Source organism: Octopus sinensis, linkage group LG5 (assembly GCF_006345805.1).
Source record: "Octopus sinensis linkage group LG5, ASM634580v1, whole genome shotgun sequence".
NCBI lineage: Eukaryota > Metazoa > Mollusca > Cephalopoda > Octopoda > Octopodidae > Octopus > Octopus sinensis.
In genome coordinates, this window is record NC_043001.1 from 118,645,280 (window position 1) to 118,666,239 (window position 20,960).

Here is a 20,960-nt window from a genome sequence, read left to right on the forward strand (position 1 = left end):
TATTTAACTATTGACCTTCCTCTGGAAGGATGAAAGGCAAGGCTGATTTCACAAGGATTTTAACCAAAAAATGACAAAGACTGTAGCTAAATATAGCAAATGATTTTGTTCAACACTTATGATTCTGCCACTCGAGTGTCTTTAGGATAGCCTTGATATCAACCCATTTGATACCAACCCATTTGATATCAACCCATTTGATACCAACCCATTTGATATCAACCCATTTGATACCAACCCATTTGATATCAACCCATTTGATACCAACCCATTTGATATCAACCCATTTGATACCAACCTGCCTGGTTTTGATTCAAACTTTTTAAAGCGATCTAAATTAAAACCTTCCATTAGAATTTCCCATTGTGTTCCAAATACCAGCTTAATGACTGTTATTTTACTAAATTCTTTGGTATTTTCAAAATTAATTAAAACTAAGGTAGTGTGTGTCAAACATAAGGTAACAAAAGATTTGTATAAGAATAGGTGAATGGCAGAAACAGTAACACACGAGAGCAAACTCTACTAACATGGCAGAATGAATAAACTTTTGATTCAACTCAGAAAATTTATAAAGCAGCAAAGAATCATGGAATAAGATGTTAAAATTAAGGTTTGTGTAAAATCCCTTCTCAATGAAATTCTGTATTAAAACCTTGTTATGGTCAACATAAATCCTTAAAAATGTTTTAGCCCAAAGGCCGCGGCCATGCTGGGGCACCACCGCTGTAAACAGACGTTTTTTGTTTTTTGGGAGTGTCGAATGTGTATCACATCATACAGACAAGGAAGTAATATTTCACAGTAAAACCATGAAAAAGCAGAAAGATTGGGTTTTACCCTTATATGATAGAAAAAGTTGTCAACTGTTTCCATGGTTATACTGCATTTAAGATATTCCTTTTTTGTTTGTATGATACACATTTGATGTTTCCAAAAAACAAAAAAATACTTGTTTACATGAATTGTTGCATTTCAAATATTGCTATGTATTTAGTGTTTAATTGGACAGGGATTGTTGTCAGCGGGCAATCTAGCTTAATGGTCGAGTACTCAGCTGGTATCTGAGATGTGCAGGTTCAAGTCCTGAGGCTGTCTGATGACAACTTATTCTATCATATAAGGGTAAAATACCCAATCTTTCTGCTCTTTTCTCAGCTATACTGCTTTTGAAATGTTACTTTCTTGTTATGGTCAGTTTTGTTGTTTGACCATCTGGTGTTGATAAGGAGAATACTGTTCTCTATTTCCTGTTTATTTCAATTACATTTGCTGCTCATGGTTTGGTACATGAATGTCAGATGCAATTACTAAATATAAAATACTGATATAATTTGGGTTGACATTTATTTAATATCATAATTAGTGAACAATTAGCTTTATTATTTACAGGGTCCCTAAGAGCCAATAACTGCTTTTCAGCATTTATGATAAAAGGGAGTGTTTGTTAGTTGCTACAAAACAAATTTCTGTTGGGACTACATTTATGAAACGCTTATTTTTCCCATTTTTTAACCAGTGTATCTACATTGGCAAAGTTTATCTTCAACACCATTGCTTTTATGTTTGCTTTTTCTATACTGGTTTCGGTTGGATGAGACTTTTTGAGGTGATATCCTAACTGGATGCCCTTCCTAATGCCAATCCTTGTTTTAAAGTAGAGTATTATATCCCACTAGTTGTATGTTTAAACTGACTTGCTGCAGGACAGAAACATCACCATTACTCAAGCAAAAACATTCAAGATAAATATACTAACACACACACACACACACATGTCCTAGATATACAAAAGGAAAAGTTTAAACAACCTGAGTTTAAACAACCACATAATCCGTGTTGAATTACTAAAAACGTTTTGATCAGTCAGAAACAAGCAAAATTATCTCTTAACCCTTTCATTACTGTATTTATTTTGAGATGCTCTGTGTTTCTTTCAATCATTTTAAATATAACAAAGAATTTTGTAAAATAACTTAGTTATCATTAAGTTAGTATTTGGAACATAAATTGTGACTAAGGTTTGGTGGAAGATTTTAATTCAGAACTTATGAAAACAAGACATTTTACCACAGAGCCAGAGCCGGTTTTGGCCGGGTTAGTAACAAAAGGGTTAATGCCTTAAAAATGGAAAAGATACATTAGGTTATGTTGAGCTATAAACTCTTAAAAAAGACATGATGGTCTTGGTGGGAATGACTTTGGTCATTGGTCTGTTCAGTCAGGACTGATCCTGGATTAAACAACAAATTTCTCTGAGCCACTCAACTTGCTAGAAATAGTGCTCTGATTTCCCTCAAATTACACCTGACTGCCTTACTAAATGGAAAGGACACATTAAAGAACGAACCTCTTGATATATCCTCCCAAAAGGATGGTTACAGCTGGAATGTCTTCATGTTTGGTCAATCAGATTTGACTTTGATTAAACAAAAACCATGATAGTAAGTAATCATAGGTCACTTTCCTTGTATAAATACTATCCCTTGTACATCTACATTCAATACGAAGTACTTTTCTTTTTAATACAAGAAAAATAGACAGATGAAGTGGTTGACAAAGGAATAAGTACACAGATAAACAAACAGGTAGAGAGATAATAGATAAATAGAAAGATAGATGTGCAAACACTATTTCGCTGGGTAAATAAACATTAATCTTATCAAAACTTCTAAGGCCCATTGTGTTGTCACCTAAACAAGGTTACTTTAGTTTAGTTGTTTCTGTGTATTCAAAGAATACCTATAGATATATTCGTAATAAGTATATATATATATATGTATGTATAAATGGAGTTTAATGCAGGTATAATTCAAATACTTTTACTTCTGACATGTTTCAAAGATTTCACTGATATTATTCAAAAGAATAAATGGTGTAAAGCAATGTAATCTTCTCTTCAGGGAAGTGAAGAAATGAAACTCTTCAATAAGACATTTTAACAGAAAATGGTGGATATGTATAGTGATTTACTGAACGCTATTAATATTGTTTGAAAAAAACATTATATTATATAACATCAGAAGTAGCCTATAGAAAGAGGAGGGATATGTTAAATATAAAAAGAAAATTAGTGTTTAAATTATATATAATGATAGACATTACTTATATGAACTAAGGGTGTGTTTTTGCCAATGTTTACATCGGTATGCACGTTCTATAACCGTGTTTAATAGGGGATTTGTAGAAAAAATAATGAAAAATAGTTCAGAATTACAGAGAAGACAGAATTCCTTGCTTTGTTATAAGATATCGAGATTGAGAGAATCAACCATTCTAAATTAAATTGTTCATTGTGGTTTTTTTTTAGATCCCAAATTAATTTACTGAGCCCTGTACTGTTACGCTTATTCCTATCCCTAAATGTTGAGTAATGGATAGAAATTGTTTTAGATAACTGTAACGACATGCTTCCAATGTAAAATCGTACTTTATTACGAGTACTGATTATACACTTGTATATAAATTTTTTTATTTTAGAGTTACTTGACATAAGCTTAATTCTGTTGGAATTGACTTCAGATACAATAACCTTGTTATTAATATTTCTAGAGGGATGGATGGTATTAGCTAAATTAATGTTAGTATTAATAAATGTATTAATATTTAACAATTTGTTATTATGTGAAGAGATAATTTGTAAGAGATTTTTTGTGTTGGAAAAACCAATCCTAACCGTATGTGACACCGTGCGTTTTAGGGTTAGGGTTGTCATAAATAACAGTGACAAACGAAATATACACCGCCGGAAGTTCTTGTTGACAAACAACAGCAGTAATTTTATTCAGCTGAATACACGTCATTGATTGGTTGAAATTACTGAAATACGACAACTTTAAGGTGAAATAACTTCGTAAATATAAATTTTTCTCAAAAATGCTAATAGTAAAACATGTTTTATATGACACATTCTACTAGTGTCCGAAGTTTGAAAGTGTTTAGTTACAAAAAATTATTTTTTAAATCTGTAGGTCAAAAGGTAAAGATCAAAGTAGTGTAAACGTTAACTTATCTCCCGTTTAATTTTTATTTACTTTTTAAATCTAACCAAACTGAACAATTACCCCAAAATACTAACAAAACATTTTATTAAAAAAAAAATTATAGTTTATAAACATCTCTCTCATCAGTCAAAAGATTCTGGAATGGGTCATCATTACATTGATATCGCTACATGAATTCAACTAAATAATGATTAAGGCATGTCCTGGCTGTTCCAATTTCTCTTTTATTCTGTCCTAGGCGAGCAACTCTTGCCTCGGTCAAGCTGTCACACTTAAACGAAAAAGGGCCCAGGTTTTCAACGTGCCAATCAAAAACACGAGTTGTAAGCATTAAAACTGATCATTTCAGCGAAATCAGAGGAAGTAATGTAAATAGTGCAGGGGTAATTTGAAATCGGGTTCAGGATACCCCAGTGGGTAATTTGGAATCGATTTCACTTACCGGGAGATAACTTGCAATGGGGAAGTTGAAACCTTTACACCGGTATTTACGATGACAAGAAACTACACAGATTCACCGGAATTAATATCAATAAGGGATTTTAGTTTAAATCACCGATTATATACATCAAATTCCTAATCTGTCGTATTAATAGAAGGCAAGGTTTATTTTTACAACTTAAAAGTTAGACAACATCAAAGACCTTATTTAATAATTTGAAAACAATCTAAATTCGTATAAATCATCAGTTTTATTATAGAAACAAGACAAATAAGTGTAAGAGTTAAAAGCTTTAAGAAAATTACCTCCCTTAGTTTATTCATCACTTCACTGTGTGGAGGTAAGATTAGTGTATCATGTCAACATAGTTTCGTAACTAAGGTCAACTGTTGACATTCCTTAATTCCTCGCACCTTTTATCCGACCGGATATATTCTTTATTCGTGTTATTATTATTATTGATTCATCCTAGCATAAAGCCAACGAAGATAATATGTTTAGATTAGCTTTAGGGTCACGTAGCTGAACGAAGACTTGTTCTTCTATGAGAATCGGATATTAGAAGCGATGTTCGCCAAAATCACTTTGGCCGGTTCTTTTGTGTTCTTCACAGTTTTGTATCTTTTGAGATGGATGAAACGAAAGAAATTGAACATAAAAGGCAAAGTTGTCCTCATTACTGGAGCGACATCCGGACTTGGGAAAGGTTTGTTAATTAAATTTGTTGGCGTCCGAAATCCATAGTTTATCCCTTATTTTCTTTGCCTAACCCCAACTTTATGCGGTAGTACTTAAGAAGAGGGGTCCGCGCTAGCTAGTCGTGACTAGTCGATCCCTACTTTGTCTTTTTGTGTTTTATTTACTTTGTTTTAAAAAAATTATTTTGTGTTTTATTTACTTTGCTAGGTAACCGTTGTAGGATCGACTAGTCACGACTAGCTAGCGCGGATGCGCGAGTACACGAGTGCGCGCACCGGGACCACTCTTCTTAAGTAGTACCACTTTATGCAAGTTTGCTACAGTCTGTGTGCTTGTGCACTTATTCTCAAGTCTCTAATTATTTTTCTACATTGAACTATCAAGTTATTTATACGTACAGAAATGGCGGAGGTAAAGATCATGGACCGCCCCACCCCCTGCGGGGATTCCGAACCTGCAAAAAAATGTGCATTTCAAAATTTAAATTCCCCACCACCCAATTTCTTAAATTTTCACTTAAAAAGAATTTTTTTAAAGAATTTTTCATACATAGAAAAATATGGAGATTATGATTCTGAATTTTGTAAAATTTCAATCCCACCCCTAAAACCCACCACCCATGACAAAAAGTGAAATTAAAGTGTTTTCTCTACTAATGTTTCACGCATTCATAGAATTATAAAATAGCAGACGTAAAAAGTATCTAAACAGAAAACCTGACATACTAGAAACACGTTTTCAAAATTTTAATACTAATTACCAAAGACCTGTGACCATTCCGTCTTTCTACCCAGACATAATGGACTCTACGTGTATATCACAGGACAGAGGTTTTTCTATTCTGTATATAAAAAAAGTTTGGCTATCTTTTCTAGCAGGTCATGCAACCACATACAGGCTCCGTCGTTGGTCTGTCTCAGTAATAATTTTGTTATTTAACCTCAAATCAACATTGATACAGCAAACCTATGTTGTTATAAAAACTTCTCTTGTTATTAAAGAAGGGGTTTTGTTAGGGGAGCGGACTCGGAAGTTGTTCGCAAACAGCAGCAGTAATTTTCTTCAGCTGAATACACATCATTGGTTATTTACAGAGGTATTTGCATTTTTTAGGGCTTTCTTGCTCAAGAGTTAACATGAAGCACAATAAAGACCCAGTTTATGACAAGGTTTGCTCGCTGTGAAATTCCCACCATAAACCAAAGCTGTTTAGTGCAAGAGATGTCTCCAGTGGTTGGAGCGGAATAGATAAAAACACACAATAGAAATTTCTTATATTCAAGGTACTGTGATTTCAGGTATCTAGTTCATTCAAGAAGAACTAAGGTGTTTTTTTTTAAAAACAACAGAAGATAAGTATTGGCATTTGCCATTATGTGATGAAGGGGTTGTGTGATGTTTTTACATCTCACAATTTAATAATGTAACCTGTCAGAAACATAGAAATCTGTTGGCATATTTATGTTCCTGTTCAACTCAGGTTTCTGTTGAGTCACACGGATGAAAGATAAATCTTCCTCTGTGCAGGATGCCAAATTATTACAAATGGGTTTGTTTTTCTTTCTTTTTAAGGGGAATGAACTTAGTATTGCAAGTCAGCAAGCTATAGCACAATGGCTGCTCCTGCTGTGACCACAGTGGTCTTTACCACCTGAGATATTTTATTAGAGTTACACTATGATGTAATACACAACACCAATGGTAAGTGCAGAAGAATAGCAGCTGTCACATGGACTGAATTCACTTTATCCTCTTTCACTGCATGAGCCTATGAAGGAGCTTCTAGAAATGGAAAACAAATGTTAACTGCTAGAAATGGCAGCCAAATCTCCCTCACATCAAACATCATGTTAAAGGAAACTACATTGAATAATATAATATATTCTTCCTGGATACACACTGCATGGGGTAGTCATGAGTAGAATGCCTTTGAGTGTAGGTCTGCTCAATGATGGTTGACTTAGAGTTTAAGAAAAAGGTGCACAGAGCTAGATTGAATAGTGGAAGAGAGAAAGTAGAACATGTCTGGACCACAACTCTGCATCATATGCAATGAACTACTGCATGTCAGCATGTCTTGTATGTCTTCATGTTTTTGGTTAAGTCAGTGAGGAAGCTTATATGTAGTCACCTGATTTACTAGAAATAGCTGCCAGATCTCCCTCACAGGACACTTTAACATCTTAAAGACAAGAAGGCCACATCAGATGATGTAGTTTCTGATGCACAAGCAGATAAAATAGTTACAGTTGGAATGCACGAAATCATAAGTTTGTTTGATCAAGGATGGCCTGAGACTAGACAAGTATGGAAACCATTTCTAATCACTACTACAACCTCCACAAGTCAAATAATGATCCCCTATACCAGTGGTCCTTAACCATTTTTTTTTTACTTATGGACCCCTTTGATTCCCATTTAACTCAGGTGGACCCTTATAGCTATTCGATGTTTAAGAAATCCCATTATATTTTTAAAACTAAATGTTATTAGAAATTGTAAAAAGAAGAAATTGCTAAACACTTGGTGTATTGCAAAAATATAACTAATTTATTGCACATAAATTCTAATAAAATCTTTTATGGACCCCCAAGGGTCATATGAACCCTACTTGAGATCCAATGTCCTATACAGTCAGCAACCTGCTAGAAATAGCAACCAAAGTGCCCTGCAATTACATCCTGCCTTCAATAAAGAAGTATATATTGATCATTGTACAAAAGGATGGGATTGTTGTGGTTACATCTAATTAATAATTAATTGTTCATCTGACTGTATATTAAGTTTACTTAGTTAATGGGTTGACTAAATTAATTCAATGTATTATTGGAACTTGTATTATTGACTGCAAAGGGATGAAAGTTAAAGTCCATCCACTTCAGGGAGGATTTGAATTCAGAATATTTTCTTTTATCTTTTAGCCAGGGGAGAAGGCAGTACCCATGACCTGTTGCAAGACCTCCGAGATAGGAGGGAGGAAGATATCCTCAAACCAAAAGCCTGGCTTAAATGATTGCAACTGAGAGGACTCTACTAATGGCACTGGAAGTACCAGGTGGTGATGTTAAAGTAGGTGATGGTTTAAATCTACCATCCAAATAGGCTGTAGTGGTATTTGAACTCAAAACACAAACAGCTGGAGCAAATACTGCAAGGTACCCTATCTGATGTTATAGTTCTGCAAATCCGTCACCTTGGATTGGTATTTTTATTTTATCAACCTTGAAAGGATGAAAGGCAAACTTGATCTCAGTGGGATTAGAACACCATATGTATGTATGTGTGGATGTTTATATTCTGTGTTCAAATGAAAAATAGCTGAGCTACAGCCATTGTTGCCTGTTACTATTTCCATGTCAACATATCATCCTTTAACAAGTGGAATGAAGATTCTTTTACTATAAAAATAAGTAGGGGTTAGTGGCAGGAAGGGCATCCAGATATGAAGCAATGCCTTGATAATACGTATGCATCTGACCCATGCTAACATGAGAAAACAGATGTAAAAACGAATGAAGACAGGCTAAAGGCCACAAATTTAAAGGGGAAGATTTTAATTTATCACAGTAGTTTACTGGTACATTTTTTTATCATCTTCTGAAAGATGAAAGACAAGCATTGGCAGGATTTGAATTCAGGACAAAAAAGACCGTAACTAAATATTGCAAAGTATTTTGTCTGCTATTTTAATAATTTTTTTCTCATCCTCATTGTCATTGTTGTTTAATGTCAGTTTTCTATGCAACGATGATAATATCAAGTACAACAACAATTGTCATTTTATCTTTTAGCTTGTGCTGAAATATTTTACAAAGCTGGCTGTCGAGTGATTCTAGCTGGCAGGAATTCAGAAAGGTTAGAGAAAGTCAAAACTGAATTGGTTGGATTGAAAGAAGTAAGCAGTACCTGTTTATATTATATATTTATGTTTGTGTGTTCCTGTGTGCACACTTACTTGAGCACAGTCATACAATGACAAATGCACAACTGTGTAAAGACACAGAGGCAAATGTTCACATAGATCAATGTGTGTGTATATTTACAAAGCAGTATGAGTTAGCATGTGGATTACTGTTGGTTTTGTGGTCTTGTTCTACAGAATGTTACAGAAATTTTCCATACTGCATAGTTATGCAGTGGCCTGAAGAGTGAAACAACAAAACTATCAACAATCTGCATGATAAATTAACTTAGATTGCCTTATATCTCTGTATTAAGTAATATATATATATATATATATATATATAAAAAAATACAAAGTGGGACAAGAATGCAAAACATTCAAATAGATGATACAAAAAACACGGACGGGTCATTCGAAGCCTCTAATCTTCAGTCAAGAACCGGATCATCCTCGCAATTTCAGCTGATTAATCTTGAGATTGCTCCGATCTGGCCAGCATATACATTTGATCCTTTTTCCAAGAAATTTAATGCTCGTAGCTTAGTTTTTCCTTGGGGCTGGCCAGATCGGAGCAATCTCAAGATTAATCAGCCGAAATTGCGAGGATGATCTGGTTCTTGTCTGAAGATTAGAGGCTTCGAATGACCCGCCCATGTTTTTTGTATCATCTATTTGAATGTTTTGCGTTCTTGTCCCATTTTGTATTTTTATATATATATTATTGCAGCGTACGTACACCTTATTCTCTTATATGTAAATATATATATATATTTATGATGTGTTCCCTGCAAGTATGAATCAAACACTTTGTTTTCATCATCATTTTATAACAATATATGCACACACACACATATATATACAGAGAGAGAGAGGTGTCTGATTAAGAAGTTCATCTCCCAACCACATGATTTTGGGTTCAATTCTACTGTGTGGTAAAATATATAATATTGATAATAAAGGGAATGAAGAATTTGAACCTTCAAACTTTGTTTATTTACACTTGTTTTATTCATAATAATTGTCTGCCCCGTGTTTTTGATCTCATTAATTGCATTTTGTTGCATATTTATATGCAGCAAATTATGCATTATTAGTACAATCTCTTCAGGGTGTATGAATATAACATTGTTTGAAGAAGAATTTTCCTCTGTTATTAGTTTGAATTAGGCTTGGTAGCAGTAATAGCAAACCATGACGGTCATCAATGAGCTTCGGTATCTGCCTGGATATTATATCCCTCCTACTACTATATATATATATATAATATCCTAGCATGAAGGCACATGGCTCAGTGGTTAGAATGTTGGGCTCACAATCATGAGGTATTGAATACAATTCCTGGACCGGGCTGTGTGTTTTGTTCTTGAGCAAGACACTTTATTTCATATTGCTCCAATTCACTCAGCTGTAGAAATGAGCTGCAACATCACTGGTGCCAAGCTATACTGGCCTTTGCCTTTCTCTTGGATAACATTGATGGTGTGTATGGGCAACTGCTGGTCTTCCAGAAACAACCTTGCCGAGACTTGTGTCTCAAAGGGGAACTTTCTGGGTGCAATCCCATGGCCATTTATGACTGAAGCGGGTTCCAAAAAATATAATCCTAATAAACCAAATTTGAGACTGCTGTATTTGTAGAGGTTTTGTTGAAAATGTTTCAGCAGTATTCCTTATGTTGAAATTTTACAGTTCTGATAAGCTCCAGAGAAGTGGAGTTAGTGACCCCTTCCCCTCATGGTTGTAGCTACTTTACTTGATCTGTTAATGCACTTAAGAAAGTACACACCAGCTGATGGAGAAGAAAATTCTTCTAATGAATTAACTGTGTTACTGCCAGGCAAAGACCCAGTCGAATAAAACTTTGGTTTGGATACATATTCTTTTAATCCTCATTATTTAAACATATGACACATGTATCTCTCTCTTTCTCAGTCTCTCTCTCTCTCTCATTTTCACACACACACACATTCTCTCTCTCTTAGCTATCATTTGTATTTGCAGGTATATATCATTATTCTAATATACACATATATGCACTTTTCTAAAATTATGTTTATTATTATTTGCAGGGCTGCAGTGACTACAAACCAGCTATTTTGCAGATAGATTTGTGTGATTTGGCATCAATACCAAAGAAAGTTGCTGAAGCTGTAAGTTTCTATGACAGAGTGGACATCCTTATTAACAATGCTGGTCAGAGTTATCGTGGTCAAGTATTAGAGACAATTTTAGATGTTGACCAGAGACTCATGATGGTCAACTACTTTGGACATGTAGCTATTACAAAAGGTGAGTTGAATAGAAAATATTGTTTACTTATAAACTCTAATTTAAGATAGCAGAAATATCAACAGGCCGATTGAGAGAACATGAACTATATATCTGCCACCTGAATGGTGACTGTGTTATAGAAATCTACTATTATATCTCTCTCAACTTAAAATAATATAAACTAAATTATTGCGAAACGTATAGAAAACAGTGAATTAAAGAAGGCTTGGGAAAGGTAGTTGTAAAAACAAAACAATATTAACAAAGACATTGAAATGTTATGTTAGAAATATTCATTTTGGGTTATTTCTGGTGACATACACCTTTTCAAAGAGAACAAAAGGTTGAGAAGTAAACATGTCCATTAGGTTACTGCTAGTTTGTTTTGATGCTTGAGACTACAAATAGCACCAGAAATCAATATGCCCTGTTTCCAAACAAGGTAATATTTCCCCATGGCTGGGTACGTTTGCATAGAAGACTGGAAATGAGGGTCACCACTTGTGTGACGATGACATTTGTTTATAACTCTCATGTTATGTCAAACAAGAAGACATATATATGTGTATATTCAGTTTTTATCTATCAAATCCACTCACAAGGCTTTGGTTGGCCTGGGACTATAGTAGAAGACAATTGCCTCAAGTGTCATGCAGTGGGGACTGAACTCCAAACCACATGGTTGAGGAGCAAGCATCTTAATAAATGCAGCCATGTCTTTTATTACATTTTTTTAAAAGACACCTTATCTTACAAAACCTCAGGATTTTTCACAGAATCCTTTTGCAGAAACACTTGACTTGATAGAAAATAGCAGCCAAATCTCCCTGAAATTAAACTATGTTGTTTTATTAAAATGAAGTACACATTAGATAATATACTCTACTACTTGATCAAGGCTGACCTAGAACTAGGCGACAACAACAGCTGTAGATGTAAGGTTTGAACTAATGTGCATGTCATCAACATCTTTGCCTGAGTTATTGTGCATGCGTGGAAATGTCTGTACATACGAGGACGTAACTGACCAACTTTCACGAGAAAAATCTTTTCTAAGTTATCTGAAGTATTATTATACTCTTTTACAAAAAAAAACAGCATTGTGAAAAAAACAAAAAAAAAACAAATGTCATCTCCGTTTTTATCTTTCAGCTCTTCTTCCTGTTATGATAAGTGAAGGAGGTGGACATATTATTGGAATCAGTAGCATCCAAGGTAAAATTGCAATACCATATCGGACCGCATGTAAGTCAAATTTATAATGGAAAAATATTTTTTGCCATAATTCATAATTTCTGTTTATGTTAAGTGGAAATATGGAGAGGAAACTGAGTAAAAAGAGGTAAAACAGAGCTAGAACAAATACTGTAAGACATGTTATCTTACATTCTTTGGTATGTGACATATTTCATGACACCTCACAGACATAATGTATCATCTCTGCTTTTACCCTTTGCTAACTTCTACTATTTTGAGCTGGACACTTTTATACTTACTTTATTAATAAAAACCTCTCGTGCTACTCTCATGCATTTTATGTCTCATACTAAATATTTCACATACCTATAATTTTCTTGCAGACATCTATGTAGTGATCGTGAAATTAAGCATATTTCTCTTACCATCTGGGAATTCTTGAAAAACTCATGCACATTACACTTCCTTTATAAAATTTATGTATAACAACCTACAGAATGGCAAATATTTAGACTTTGCTCATATTATGAGGAAATATATAAACTTGCTTTATTAGAGGTAATGAGAATCCAAGTATGATTTTAATCTGAATTTCTGAGACATTGGATTATCTTTGTCATACACTGATATATTCAGACTTATGTGTCCCCAACTTGGTTGTTATAATCACAATGTTATGGTGGTTGTACACTCTGGCCATCTCCAAGTGTTGTATTCAGTAACATTTTCAGGAATTTGACTCAAATGTTCTGTCAAATTCATTGGGATAGATTGTTTTCCTTCCATTAACCATCCCTGGGATATTCTCATAGTAGCAATTCTATTGATAATGGTGATAATGCTTATTTGTTCTGCTTGAATCGGAGTACATATAGATCAACTGGTCCAAGGACTGAACTCACAATCACCAGGTAAATGACAACACTTAACACTAGAGATTTAATCAATACTAATGTTTACTATTTCTCTGATTGATCTGGTTCAAAAGGAACTAGCAAGCAACATTACAAGCAGGAGAGTAATTAACACCAAACTCTCTATGGTATGAACAACAAAATAAGAAAAATCTGCATGGTTTTAATAATGGGTTGGGTTTCGAATGCTGAGAACATTACTAAATACAACAGGCATCTGAAGAAAGGCAAAAATACACTGGCCAAAATATTCTGACTATAAGCAACTAAGAGACACTAGTTCAAATGTCGTTAGTGTACAATCCCTCTCTCTCTCTCTTTCGGAGAGGCACTGAGCTGCTATACGCACACATACACACACGGCAGTAACTTCCACCTACCGAATTCAATCACAAAGCTTCGGTCGGCTCGGGGCTATAGCGGAAGACACCTACCCAAAGTGCCATGCAGTGGGACTGAACCCGAAACCATGTAGTTAGGAAGCAATAATCAAACCAAATGTGCCTTCATAAAAGTATTTGAGGAGGAATCCTTTTGTCAAAATAAGTAGAATTCTGAGTTCTGTATGTTGTGACCATAATCATTCTTTTATTATATCATTCCCACTAGATGCAGCATCAAAACATGCATTCCAAGCTTTCTTTGATAGTTTAAGAGCAGAAGTGTGTGACAAGAACATCACTGTGAGTGTCTTAAGTCCAAGCTATATCCATACTAATATTTCTATAAATGCTGTACGTGCCGATGGATCACAACATAATGGTAAGTCCTTTAGTTAATTCCTTGTATTCTTATTTTTCCCACTCAGCTTGTTTATCTGATATTGCCATTTCTGTCTGTCTCTTAACTGACTGAGTAATATATTTGTTTCTTCTCCCATGTATGTGTATAGTTGCACATGTGTAGATGTGAGATGAGTGGATAAGATATTGGGCTTCATGCTCATGCATTGTGAGTTCAAATCGGCTCAGGTTATTTTGTTGTATTTCTGAGGAGAATGCTATAGCCACAATACCTCAGTCTGTTTTATTGTTGGGAATTGATACCCAAGTTTCTAGGATTTATGTAAAACATTTCATGATGTATATGTATGGTTTTAGAAGAGGTACACCATGCCTTTGCATGTCATAAGATGTAGCTAAATGGGTTGGCACCACAAAAGGCATCTGCTCATAAAACACTGCTTCAAAAAGTCCTAACCAACTCATGCTAGCATGGAAAAGCAGATATAAGAACAATGATTTTAAATATATAAGATTTGTGAAGAACAGGTTAGGTTTGATCTAAGAATGTTGAACTTAGGCGCAAGAGTGGCTGTGTGGTAAGAAGGTGCAGGAGTCTATTCAGTAAGTAGCTTGTTTCCCAACCGCATGGTTCTGGGTTCAGTCCCACTGTATGACACCTTGGGCACGTCTTCTACTATAACCTCTGATCAACCAAAGCCTTGTGAGTGGATTTGGTAGATGGAAACTGAAAGAAGCCCATCATATACACACACACATATATATATATATATATACTCTTTTCCCTTTTACTTGTTTCAGTCATTTGACTGCGGCCATGCTGGAGCACCGCCTTTAGTCGAGCAAATCGACCCCCAGGACTTATTCTTTGTAAGCCCAGTACTTATTCTATCGGTCTCTTTTGCCGAACTGCTTAGTGACGGGGACGCAAACACACCAGCATCGGTTGTCAAGCGATGTTGGGGGGGGGGGACAAACACAGACACACATATATATATATACATATATACGACAGGCTTCTTTCAGTTTCCATCTACCAAATCCACTCACAAGGCATTGGTCGGCCCGGGGCTATAGCAGAAGACACTTGCCAAAGATGCCACGCAGTGGGACTGAACCCGGAACCATGTGGTTGGTAAGCAAGCTACTTACCACACAGCCACTCCTGCGCCTATGTATATATATATATGTGTGTGTGTGTGTCTATGTTTGTTCCTCCCACCATTGCTCAACAATCGGTGTCAGTGTGTTTACACTCCTGTAACTTAGCGGTTCGGCAAAAGATGCTGATAGAATAAGTACTAGTCTTACAAAGAATAAGTCCTGGTGTCAGTTTGTTCAACTAAAGGCAGTGCACCAGCATGGCCACAGTCAGATGACTGAAACAAGTAAAGAAGAAGATTAAATGACCCTGGATTGGGAGAAGTGTAACAATACTATATTGCAAATCTGTTAAGTCAATGCTGCAGGGGATAAATGAATATTAGAGCAGTGACGACAATGAGTACGGGGCTCTAAAATAAACATAGCTGTTCTGCTTTACTTTCCTTCCTTCAGGAACCTTGAAAAGGATGTGATGGGATATTCTTTTTTCTCTGTTTTAAAGCATTGCTCATGAACTTGGTAGGTCGTTTGAGATTAATATGGTTGATGTTTGGTTTAAATATTTGTAAACTGACTCCTGCAATTAACAGCTCAGCGGCCAGACGAGCTTTCATGTATGATTTGTAAACAAACAACTCGCAACTGTTTTTGTATGATGGTGACTTTTGTTTACAGTTGGTGTGAACATGTTAAAACGAGGAAAACACACACACACATGTTCATTCAAACAGATACATGTATGATGGACTTCTTCCTGTTTCTGTCTACCAAATTTCTCTTACCAATCTTTGGTCAGCCACAGCATAGTCACAGAAGACATCAGCTGACAGTGTGACAATGTCCATACAGAGGTTGTGAACTCTAAACCATGTGGTTCCAATAAGAACTTCTTGACCACATGGCTATGTCTGTGCCTATGTTTGGGAGTTAAAATGTGATATTTCTTTTTTATTGTATCATGCTATTTAAAAATATAATTTCTTTCTTTCATATTTTTCTAGTTTTAGATAACTCAATTGCAAAAGGAATGAAAGCAGAATATGTTGCTCAACGTATTCTAGATATGGTTCTATGGAAAGAGCAAGATGTCTTACTTGGTCCTCTTCATCACAGAATTGCCTGCTATCTACGACCAATCTTCCCAAATATATTCTTTTATATAATGGCAAAGAGAGCATTAAAGGAGCGTAATGAATTTGATAAGGAGAAGTAGAGTCCCTCATATTTGTTCATATAGTTTCCTAATTCCCTTTCTTTTGCTTAATAATAAAATTTCCTACAAACTGAAATGACATTAAGCCTTTTTGAATACATGACTACTAATTAAAAATAAATTGTTTTCTATTAAGGTTAAAGTCGTAACCATTTACAAAATGGTACGGTGAATATCATCATCATCATCATTTAATGTCTGCTTTCCATGCTGGCATGGATTGGAGACTTTGACAGGAGCTGGCTAGGCAGAAGACTGCACTAGGCTTCAATTTGGGCATGGCTTTTACAGCTGGATGCCCTTCCTAACACCAACCATCCCACAGAGTGGACTGAGTGCTTTTTACATGGCACCAGCACTGGTAGGGTCATTCTTGCAAGACAAAGAGCCTTTGAGAGGGAATGGCTTTGGAGGAGGTGGTCTTGTGCCAGATGATGAAAGGTTATTAGAGTGTGACTGAGAGACAGAAACAGGTGTCTTGCTGTAGAGGAGATACATGGTTAACCAGTCAGAGAGAGAGAGAGAGAGAGTGGTGAAGATTGAGGCCAGAAACAGGTGTGTTGCTGTAAAGGAGACACATGGTTAACCAGCGAGAGGAAGAGAGCAGGAGAAAGAGAGAGTGGAAGAGAGCAGGAGAGAGATGGTTGCGAAGTGCCAGGGCATACTCACACAGAATGGGGAACAAAATATAAATGGGATGGTAGAGTTCTTTTATCTTTTACTTGTTTCAGTCATTTGATTATGGCCATGCTGGGGTACCACCTTGAAGGGTTTTAGTTGAACAAATCGACCCTAGGACTTATTTTTTTGAAGCCTAATACTTATTCTATCTGTCTCTTTTTCTGAACTGCTAAGTTATAGGGATGTAAACACACCACCACCAGTTGTCAAGCGGTGGTGGGGGACAAATATAGACACACACACACACTTAGATATATACATACATATATACAACAATCTTCTTTCAGTTTCTGTCTACCAAAACCACTCACAAGGCTTTGGTTGGCTGAAAGCTATAGTAGAAGACCCGTGCCCAAGCTTCATACCACAAAGTTGAGATGGATGGTGGCAAGGTGCTAAGCCATACCCTTAAGGTATGCAGGTCAGGATATAAATGGTAGGGTATTGCCATAGGTGCACGAGTAGGGAGTAGAAACTTCACATTAATGCAAAGAGTGTTGGGGTAGGGGAATGCAGTAACTGTTGAAACGTGGGTATATAGAGGGGTGAGGGACAAGATAACAATGATTCAGTGAGGGCAGGATTGGAGAGCAAGAGATAAGCATAGTGCATGAAAAGAGGAAATGTGAGGAAGAGATGTAGTTTTGGTTTGTTGGGGTAAGGTGTGGGAAAAACTTTATTGTTGTTACATGTGGGTGGAACACACAGCACTTCTAGAGCTGTTTTGCTGAAGTGGGTGGGTTTTCTCAAGAACCTCATATTGCCAGACATTTTGGTCCATTGTCATCTCCCTGAGGCTCAACATCCTGAGAGTGGTCGTCACCACTTCATCCCATGTCTTCCTTTTCCACAGGTGTCATTCATTTCCAGTGATCAGCGATTCTTTAATAAGCTGTCCTCATTCACACAAATCACATGTCCAAACCAACATAGTCTTTTGCACTTTGTCGTACATGCACACTGATGTTTCACATCCATCAGAGCATACTACCTTCATTCCTCTCGATGCATATCTTCTGCATTCAGAGCCCAGGTCTCACTGCAACATACAATCTACCTTTCACTTTGAGTGAGAGAGTCTTTTTGTTGCCAACAGAGGTAATAACTCTCTGAACTTCCTCCATCCTATTTTTATTCTAGAAACAATACTTTGAGCATCTCCCACCATTGGTAATTTGGTTGCCTAGGTAACAGAAACTATCTACAACCTCAAGAGAGCCTCCTGGGCATTTGAGAAAGTCTAACCCCTGTTTGCCCCTAGTGCTTATTGATCCTGCATATCTGCCACATACAAGGACACCTTTATCTGTTAATCTAGCTGTGATTCCACTGTACCTCTTGTGTATCCATAGCTTTAACTGGATGCAGCAAATGGAATTACTTCCTACTCCTTTCCTACATATTGTGCAGGGCCATTTACCTGATGGAAATCATCTTATTTGCTTTCTTGCTAACAACTTTTGTCTTCACTAGGTTAACTTTAAGGTCCTTTGATTCCAGGTTTTGCTTCCATACCCGAAATTTCTTCTCCAATTCTGCTATAGATTCTGCAATAAGAGTGAGGTCATCAGCATAAAGCAGTTCCCATGGCAATCTAGTTTTGAATTCCTCTGTTATGATCTGAAAGACTGATAAATAAGAGTGGACTGTGAACTGAGCCCTGTTGGACATCTACTTGCATGCTAAATTCATCACTGTATTCATGGCTATTCTCATCCTACTGAAAGCACCGCTGTACATGGCTTGTGCTGCTTTGAAAAGCCACTCATTTACCCCTAACTTTATACATATATAAATATAAATATATGCATATATGTACATACCTACATATATATACATGCATATATGGGTACAGGGCATCAAAAAAACATAGACAGACTGAGAAACGACAACATAAAAAACAAAAACATAGAAAACGAACTTTTTTTCAAACAACGTAAAACAAACAGAGAAACGAGACATGCAACATATAGAATATTCCCTTCATCAGTTGTCCCCTGTTTTATCTACTCCGCATTTCAAAGGTAAGGACAAGACGTGACTTTGTTAAAACAATCCTTCCCACAAAGCAAATTAAATACAATTTGGGATTTTTTGCAGAGGATGAAAGTGGTAACAAAAACAGGAGAGTGAGAACAAAACAGTAAAAACAAACGGTGAGGGCTGTAAAGGTGATGTGAAGGGGTGGAGGCTGGAAAAACGAGCTTTGAGAAGAGACAGATAAAAGCATGTCTTGTCTTTAGGAAGGAAGTAGAAGAAAGAATGGCCGTTGGTCATGTGTGAGCAACAAGAGTCAAGGAGGATTTGAAACGTGAAGTAAATAAAACAGGGGACAACTGATTAAAGGAATGTTCTTTATGTCTCGTTTCTCTGTTTGTTTTTTTGATGTCCTGTACTCATATATGCATGTATATATACATATATATTAGGTATGTACATATATGTATATATTTATATATATCATTATATGATGAATACCACACATCCTTTTCCAAGTAAGTTTTATCTATCTATCTATATATATATGTATATATAGTCTTTAGGTTACAAATGGGATCCATTCTTATGTCTGGTCTGTAAGTCAAAGCAGTTACATATGATATGGTTTATAACTAGTAACAGAAAAATGTTTGTCTTAGTACACTACTGTGTTAAGTCTTGTTTCAAAGCTTTACTGTACTGTAGAATGTATCTATAAAATTTCATCCAACATTATGTAGTTGACAGAGGTAAACAACATGTTTTTATATAGCAAAATGAACTGATCTAATTAATTCCAACTAAATTTGAGAAAGGATGACAATGATAATAAAAAATATAAAATAAATTCAAATACTTTTCTGCCTGTTTTCATTTTATATCATATTTTGCTAGTTAAATGTTTCCAATGGGATAATCACAGCTTCACTGCATTTATGATAGGGAGTGTCAAGGGACCGTCTCTGCAACTTGGGCAGAACAAATTTTTATTCTAAAGCATTGGTTTTTTTTTGCCAGAATTTATATACATGCATGCACACACACACAAAGAGTATTGTAAGTGGTTTATGCCTAAAAAATTCCACTTACAATACAATGGCCAGCTGAAGGTTATGGTGGAAAATACTTGCCAAGTGTTGTGCAGTGGGATTGAAACTGGAACCACATTGGTAGTTTAGTGAAAGATGAACTAAGTGCAAAATAAATATCCTGTTTAATTCGTACACTATCCATAAAGAATCCATTGGATTGCTTCTCAACTTTGGTTTCTTGGTGTTTCACCTTTTAAAGGTAAGTCTTCCAATAAAGTCTAGTAGCTATTTTGCCTAGGTAAACCTAGCTGATGTAGGAATAATGTTATACCCACCGACCCCCTCCCCCCCCCAAAAAAAAATACCTGGAGTGAATTTGATCTCAAGCCAGTTTCTTTCTATCTAGTTTCATGATTGATGTATTTCAAGGGGTCCAAATATATATATAAAAAAAAAGGACTGAAATATTCATATTTAATAAACTGAAAGCACACAAATAAATAAATAAATAAATAAATAAAAACAAGAAAATTTCTGGGTGTCAAAGCATGTCTTTTTTTTTTCTTTTTTAATATAAATATAAATATTAGTTCCTTTGAAACTTGATGATCTGAGCTGCAGAGAGAGAAGTTTTCAAAAAAGTTCAATGTAATCTCTACAGCATTAGTTAACACATAACTACTCTTTCAAAAAGGGGTTTTAGCATACTTTAGATAAGCATAAACATTTCGAATATTAAGATGTTTTCTTTTTACGCTTTTTTTGAACAAGATAATT

The 20,960-nt window shown here is 35.6% G+C and overlaps 2 protein-coding genes across 2 annotated transcripts in view; one reads left to right on the forward strand and one right to left on the reverse strand.

The window, feature by feature from the left end:
* The first annotated feature begins 4,396 nt into the window (after positions 1-4,396).
* Positions 4,397-16,572, forward strand: LOC115212388 (dehydrogenase/reductase SDR family protein 7-like). Its single transcript, XM_029781271.2, has 6 exons — positions 4,397-5,152; positions 8,937-9,040; positions 11,119-11,338; positions 12,473-12,565; positions 14,041-14,193; positions 16,280-16,572. The coding sequence occupies exons 1-6, from the start codon at positions 5,014-5,016 to the stop codon at positions 16,489-16,491; spliced, it is 921 nt and encodes a 306-aa protein (XP_029637131.1). The 5' UTR covers positions 4,397-5,013; the 3' UTR covers positions 16,492-16,572.
* Positions 16,573-20,714: 4,142 nt separating this feature from the next.
* LOC115211813 (elongation factor Tu) overlaps positions 20,715-20,960 on the reverse strand; it is a 1,964-nt gene continuing 1,718 nt past the window's right edge. The window contains exon 1 of the mRNA XM_029780519.2: positions 20,715-20,960. This exon is cut by the window's right edge and continues 1,718 nt beyond it. Coding sequence (XP_029636379.1) covers positions 20,919-20,960 — 42 coding nt within the window. The 3' untranslated portion in view covers positions 20,715-20,918.